The 7225-nt window shown below is 40.9% G+C and overlaps 1 protein-coding gene across 1 annotated transcript; it reads right to left on the bottom strand.

The window, feature by feature from the left end:
• Nucleotides 1–2923: 2923 nt before the first annotated feature.
• On the bottom strand, nt 2924–6230 carry CALHM6 (calcium homeostasis modulator family member 6). Its single transcript, XM_037393225.1, has 2 exons — nt 5609–6230; nt 2924–3442 (listed from the first exon to the last, which is right to left on the bottom strand). Exons 1-2 carry the CDS (start codon nt 6140–6142, stop codon nt 3026–3028), a joined length of 951 nt encoding a protein of 316 aa, XP_037249122.1. The 5' UTR covers nt 6143–6230; the 3' UTR covers nt 2924–3025.
• Between the last annotated feature and the right edge of the window lie 995 nt (nt 6231–7225).

Raw genomic sequence — 7225 nt, 5'->3', positions numbered from 1 at the left:
TTAAAGCAAGGACCATTAGCATCATGCTGGGGCCTTTGCAGTCTTGCTGCACTGGCTGTGGCGTGGCCAGGGCTTTCTCCCCTTCCTTTAGCATCAAACATTTGCAGTGATGTTCCATCAAAGTGACGTAGGGCATCAAAGCTGTTTCTTTAGGTTTCAGTATTTCAGAATAAACAGCCTGAGGAAATCTTTACTTCTATTTGGACACAGTAAGTTTTGAAGGATGAGTTTCCACTGTGCAATTGAACATAGAGCAGAAATGCCTGAGTCAGTCAAGGCAGCACAGATTGAGATCAAGCCAAGAGGCAACATAAGACTGCCAGACTAGGCTGGGTGCTAGTTCATACTCATATTCTGCTTGTGCATCTGGTTGTGCAGCAGTCGTTCCTCTTGGCTCAGCTCTGTGCTGGGCAGACATGCTGAATGCACAATGTTTTACTGTTAGCGTTTCTTGTATTTTCTTCCTACACTGGATCACCTCATCCGTTGTATTCTAATATGGAATAAACCAATATTAGCTAGAAAAATGGTAATAAACAACAGAAAAAACAGTGACCCATGCTACGTTACCATTAATTGCTGACATTCGCTACCCTATGCACATACAGTTTTTGCTTGTCTCGCTTGGTAGCATATTCACAGAAGTGTTCCTCAGTGTTTTGTTTTAGTGTAGGCCCTTCTTTTGAAGGTGTCTAATGGAGGACTCACAAGTGTGCTGAAGCTTCTCTCCAAACTTTCTTTCATTATAAATGTAATTACATACAGAAGATATGAGTGTTACATAAAGTGAGGAAAAATCAAAATTCAAACATGACTGCATACAAAACCAATACACATCTGCTTCTGTTCTTGTACATAGATATATATTTTTTCCTTCCCCCAAAAGTCACTTCACCTGTGAAAAACAGACTGCCATCATTTCCAGCAAACTTGAAGGCATGTATTGCAGTCCCATTTGAAGCCTTTGCTCCTTGATTTTAATTAAAAGTGCTAGCTCTGTGTCTTGCCTGGAAAGCTAAGGCAGCTTTGGTAATGAGACCCTAGCAGCTGCAACTGTTTGTGGAAAGTGGCAAAAGCCCACCCAGATGCAGCTGAGAGGATTAACACAAAATCTGAGGGTGTTTTCAGCTGCAGCTTCTCTTCAAGAAAAGAAGAGAAGGCACAGCTTGTTCCTGGTAGATTTCAGTCTACCCAGAAGTATTTTACTCTAAGGTAAAGTCTAGCCCCTCTGCGTCAAGGAACATTTTGGCACTGATTGCAGTGGGGCCAGGATATTGTTTCCTTCCCTTTTGCAACATTCCAGAGATTTATCTTTCTCTACGTGTCAATGAACAAATGAGTTCTTCAATATGAAAGGTAAAATGGAATATTTTTAACTGAACCATGCTTTCTGGGGTCACAAATACCAAATTGGATGCTTGTTACTCTATTATCAAGTTTCTTGGAAGGAAAATAGCACTGAGCAAGTCAGTGGCTCTGTGACAAAATGAATGCTTTTTAAAATTCCTTTCTACTTACAGAATTAAATGTTGTTTTCCTTTTATGTGTTATATGTGTCTATGTCATGTTATACATATGTTATATGTGTTATATAATAAGAAAGAAGCTTCCAAGCTAGTTATATTCATCTAGTTAAAAAAGGCTTTTCCCTTCCTTCTTCCTTGGAAAATGACTGTAACAAACAATTTCAAGGGCTTCCACTCTGTCTGTCTGAATAGTTTCCAGGTTAGAATTTACTGTCTAGAAAGAGAAGATTTCTGGGAGAAATGAAGACAGCCTCGACCAAACAATCTGACTCACCTCTCTAAAAAAAAACTTTTCAGAGAAAACCTGAACTGTCTTGTTCTTCATTCAAAACTGATATCTATCTTTGTTTCTTATAATTAGATGTTCTTTGATGAAAACATGATTATTTGCTAATATGGATTGTGGATTTATAATGTCCTTAAGTATGTAGCTGCGCTGTAAATGTTTGTTAATATAAGCTTCACCTATACTGCCATCCTATGCATAAGCCTAACACAAGACATGAAAATTTAAGTTAAGTTTCCATTCTGGACCAAGTTAAATAGTGAATTGGGTAGGGACATTCAGGTGTAGCTTAGGTACCGATGCCAGGGCCAAACCCCTATATATAATATTATATATTTTTTAAAAAAGCATAATAATTATGGATTTTTCAGGAAAAATAGAAAAAATATAAATGGAATGTAAACAGGAAGATTTAATGTTTGTGTGTTTCCCCTGCACCATTCAAATGCCTATAAAAAGCTGTACAATTACAGGAAATAAGCAGTGGAGCTCATTAAGAAGGCCTGCTGCAAAAGGTGATCAAGATCAGGCAGAGGTAAAGAAAATTTACCACCATAATAGTCTTTAGTTTCACTGTTATTAAAGCTGCTGAGCATGTAGTGGTAAAATCGCTGGAATCATTTTGCTCATCTAATCAAACTGATAAGCAGCTGAAGTCATTCTGATGGACTCCTTTGTTATGCACAGATAGCTCCAAAATCCTGATTGCTTCCCAGATTTTAAAAGATACCGTCCTTCCCTTGAGAAACTAATTGACTGAAAGTAAGTATTTTAGTCTAGAGCTTGCTCTAAACTTCACTGAAGAATATGTGGTCAAGTGAGAGCTAATAAACTAAGCTGAATTTCTGGTGAAAACTTCCATTCCTTTTTGTCTTTTTGATACTGCCAGGTACGAAGATTTGTTATTGTCACTCCAGATGCCAAATGCCCTTATGGTGTTTGGTAATAATTTGACATAGTATGTGCTGACATCTTTGTGGATGATGATTATTTTATACATGTGGCTGTTCTCAATGAACAACGACATATGAAAACTCCCATTGTGACAGATTCATTTATTTAAATGTACTTAAGCAAAAGTTATCAAGTATATTTAAAACCAAATCTGCGGAGAGTTACAGTTATCAGCTTTTACACACAATATGCATAGATTTCATAGATTCTTTTATCAATAGGGTTAAAAGACGGCAGGCGTTGCAAAGGATTTGTTTCATTAAAACCCGGACTCGCTTGCACTTGCTTCATCCACAAACTCTAAAACAGGGAGATTCTGATGTCCTTCCTTGAATCTGACGCTGTTGCCTCTGTTTGTGTTGACATACTTGTGTATCATGCTGTAATACTGCTCTTGTGAATTGAAGGTATACAAGATTGAAATCTTCCTCCAGTCTTCATTGCTGGGAGTCTGGAACGGTGCTGGGTCAGTGGCTTCGAAAAAGCACTTCGTATTTATTTCTGCCAGCTTGGTTGCATGCTCTTTAGCCTTAATCTCCCAGAGCTCCCTTTCCTTTTTTGAGTAAATTTTCCAGAACCTGAGCTGAAGATAGCTAACTGGGGAGTAACAATGGCTGACACATGTTGAAATCAGTGCCACAGTCATGATGCTGGATACCAGGATCCATCCTATCAGCTTGGAAAAGAGATAGATGCGTTAATGGTGGGTTTCATGGTCATATGTAGGAGTATAGAACTTAATATTGAAGCAGACATGAAAACTGTTAAAGATGTTCTGGAGTGCCTGTTAACAGTCTGCTTGCTCTGGGAAGAGGGGACCACATGTACACAATTCAGCAAGCCTTACAGAGCTTATGAACCCCTGAGCTGATTTTGTTGGATTGAGGATGAATATAAAAAAAAAAAAGAAAAAAAAAAAAAAAGAAAGAAAAAAGAAAAAGAGCAGGTGGAGTGAAGTTCTTTCCTCAGTTATATCCAGCTTTCTTAACTTTAAAGGCAAGATACTGGCCAGCAGTTTCTGCAGTTGTGGTCAGGTTTACGGTACAGAGGGTGCAGAATCACCCTGTCTGCCTCTGGTGCTGCAAGTGAAAAAATGGTGTTTTATCTGCTCTGAGAAAGTAACTGCTCTCCCCGATGTCTGAGTCTGCAAAAAATAGCCAGTTGCCACAGTACACAAGAAAAGTTGGTTCCTGTATGTTTTGTAGGCAGGACACAGATTTGACTATTGAATATTGGAATTTGTTCTTGTTTTATACATGATTTTAACATCCTTAGACAAGTCACAGAGGCCCCACCTAAGGCAAGTGTCCTAGTAGATGCTGGTCCCTCCAGTACCCAGTGGTACATAGCTGGAAGGTCCAGGCAGAGATCTCACAGTACTCCCTTTCACATCTGGCTGATTTTTTTTTTCAAGTGGAAAACATTGAGTGCTAAAGAAAAATGAGGTTTTTGGTTCTTAAAGTTTTTGGAAGTAGATCAGATATTAAAAATGATGGTCAGTAACAAAAATGCTCTCATACTTTCTCTGATTTGTTTGACTGGTTTGCTTCTTTTAGATTTCACTGCGGTATCAGTAACAGACAGTCTTGATTTTGCTCCTTTCTCTACCCTATCTGAATTAAATGATATAGAGTTTGCCCCATTTCAGTCTTTTTCTTGGAGCAGCAGCATGCTAAATATTTGATGAATCTAAACAGTTGTTTTTGTTTTAATAAGCATTTTTAGTAAAGAGGAAGTACTAAAATCCAAGTGATTATAATCTCATATAAACTTAACTCCCTTAACCAGACTTGATGTTTTCCTGAGAAAAAGTTGGTAAAACCTGATTTTTCTACTGGAATTAAGACAACAACCAAACAAAACTAGAAACAAAACTGGAGTGCTGCCAAAATCTGGGCATTTCATTTCACTCCAAACAAAAAAAAATCCACCCACAAATGCTATTTTTTTGATCATGCAGTTTGTCTTCAGCACAAGAACACTCTAACAAGATGTATACATATTTTAACTAAAGGGAGCTTCTAGGAAAGATGGGGAGAGACATTTTAGTAGGGTCTGTAGTGATCCCACAAGGGGGAAGGGTATTAAACTGAAAGAGGGTAGATTTAGATTAGCTATTAGGAAGAAACTCTTCACTGTGAGGATGGTGAGGCACAGGCTGCCCAGAGAAGCTGTGGATGCCCCATCCCTGGAAGTGTTCCAGGCCAGGCTGGATGGGGCTGTGAGCAACCTGGTCTAGTGGAAGGTGTCCCTGGCCACGGCAGGGGGGTTGCAACTAGATGACCTTTAAGGTCCCTTCCAACCCAAACCATTCTGGGATTCAATGATTCTAGTACACCAGTATGAAATTATTGATAGGTTCAAGTGCTGAGATTAATAGTCAAACAAACTGTCCTCATTAGTTTCACTTGCTGGTGCTCTGTTGCAAAGAGACATCAGTGTCCTGTCTATTTGTGACCTCAGCTTCCCCTCAGCTAATGTGTACTTACGGAAGTTTTTGGAATTTAGAGGGATAGAAATGTAAAAAGAGAAGAACGCACTCACTAAGTTAAATGAGAAGAAAACTTCCTGTGGAAAGTCCTGGTCTCTAGGCGGGTTCCCTGCCCAGCTTTGAAAGGGGTTTTGTAAATGGCAGTGCCAAACAATTGCCATGTAAACCCAGAAACTAGCACAAATATACACTTATTACCTTTCTGTTAGTGGTTTTTTTTTTTTGCTAATTGTATACTTTTGGTGCTTACATAGCATGAAAGGGAGGGGCTGTTGACAGCCCCAGCAGGCACCACCATACACAGAACAGCCAGGGTTGAAGCTCGTAGGGTGAAGAGTGGAGAGGCTTTACCTGAGACTGTGCCTTCAGGCTGAGGACTTCAGTCGATATGTTCTGTGATAATTTCTCATCACAGGGTATTTTGACCAGCAGCTTGTGGCACTCCTGTCCTTTGCCTTTACACATGAAGTTCCTTATCAGGCTGTTCCCACTGGCTGCACACTCGTAGAAGCTAGCTCTGAGCAGGGCCACCGCAATCCAGGTGAGGGGGGCCACCAAGGCTCTGGCTGTCACCATCAGCAGCACGAAGCAGTAGTGGGTGCAGGCTCCCCAGCGGTTGCAGCTGCAGCACTTCTCCGGAGAGCAGCTGCCTGTCAGCAGGCGCCATGTCCTGGTGTTCACCATGTAGCCAAGCAGAAAGAGGATGAAGGCAGGCACTATGAGGAAGACGCAGCCATACAGCATGTTCCCAGAATTGCAAGGACACTTGAACACCACAGACGAGAAGATGTGCTCACTGGCAGCTGTCAGCAGGGACACAGTGCTGTAACCCAGAACAGTCTGGTGGCGGATGCAGAAATCCAGCACCCAGTGTAACTTATCCATTTTCTGTGTCCCCTTACTTTGAGGAGAGCAAAATTTCAGTCAGAAAAGGAATAGAGGAAGACAAGTGTCCTGAAGCTCCCACGACTTAGAGAAGCTCATGAAGCTTTCAGTTTCTGTTGGTGGTGACGTAAAGAGGCATAGAAGCAGCTCTCGGAGGAAACAGAAGAGCACAAGCCCACTGCAGAGTATCAAGGTCATGTGGAGACCACGGTCGAAACTCAGCCCAGTAATCTACATCAAAACAACAATGATCTGTCTTTGTTTCTATAAAAATAGATTGTCCGCACATGCATTGCAAGTACTAATGGCTTAAACCTCATCATCATCTTTTCAGTGAGGCAACAGATTCAAAGTGTGAATAAAATTTGAGAAATCTATCCAGGACCATGTACAGTTTTCTATCCTGCCTTATTATTGGCAATACAACATGGCTTGTTCCCTTATGGAAGAAAGTTCAACTATAATAATGTTTTTTTCAAGCTAAGAAATTAATCTTTTTAAAGCAGTTAGAGCAAATTAGGCAGTACGCGCATAGCAATGGCCCAGCAAGTGGTTTCCACTGAAGCTCCAACTACCAGAGTACCATTTGCCAGGAACCAGACTTTGGACTTCCTTCTCCGTAGTAGGTGGTGGCAGCTTTGTAGCCCCCCCCCAAAATCCCACTTGTAAACCAGCAGAAACTAAGCAGATGGCATGAAGTGGAAAAATGATGGAAATGTATTGCATAATGAAGAAAAAGAAATCTGGAAGGGATTTCTGGGCTTGGAAGACTGGGCTGCATATGAAAACATTTGTTCCCAGAGACCCCAGGTTTCATTCACACTCTGAGGGAGTTCATCCAGGCTCCTAGCTAAGGTTTGTCTTGTCTAAATCCAGATGAGGTGAACTGGCGCTTAGAATTAAGGAAGTTGAAGCTTTGTGTTTGCTGGTAGCCATGTAGCTGAAGATCTCTGAGGCAATGTAGGCAGTGTGGTAGTTCACTGTCATCATATCCTTGGTGACACCCAGATGAGCTGCCAGCCAAGGATGGTGGTCACCGTTGTCTCCTCTGCTGCAGCCGCTTATCTCTGATTTTAGTCAAAA

The sequence above is a fragment of the Falco rusticolus genome, chromosome 6 (assembly GCF_015220075.1).
Source record: "Falco rusticolus isolate bFalRus1 chromosome 6, bFalRus1.pri, whole genome shotgun sequence".
Classification (NCBI taxonomy): domain Eukaryota; kingdom Metazoa; phylum Chordata; class Aves; order Falconiformes; family Falconidae; genus Falco; species Falco rusticolus.
Note: the sequence above shows the minus strand (reverse complement) of the source record. Positions and strands in the feature narration are given on the sequence as shown.

What these genes read in the sequence shown, in the direction of transcription:
- CALHM6 (XM_037393225.1), bottom strand. Translation starts at nt 6,142, where the DNA reads ATGGATAAGTTACACTGGGTGCTGGATTTCTGCATCCGCCACCAGACT. An exon ending in GCCTGAAGGCACAGTCTCAG is followed by an intron (nt 3,443 to 5,608) that starts GTAAAGCCTCTC and finishes CTCTTTTCCAAG; the next exon opens with CTGATAGGATGGATCCTGGT.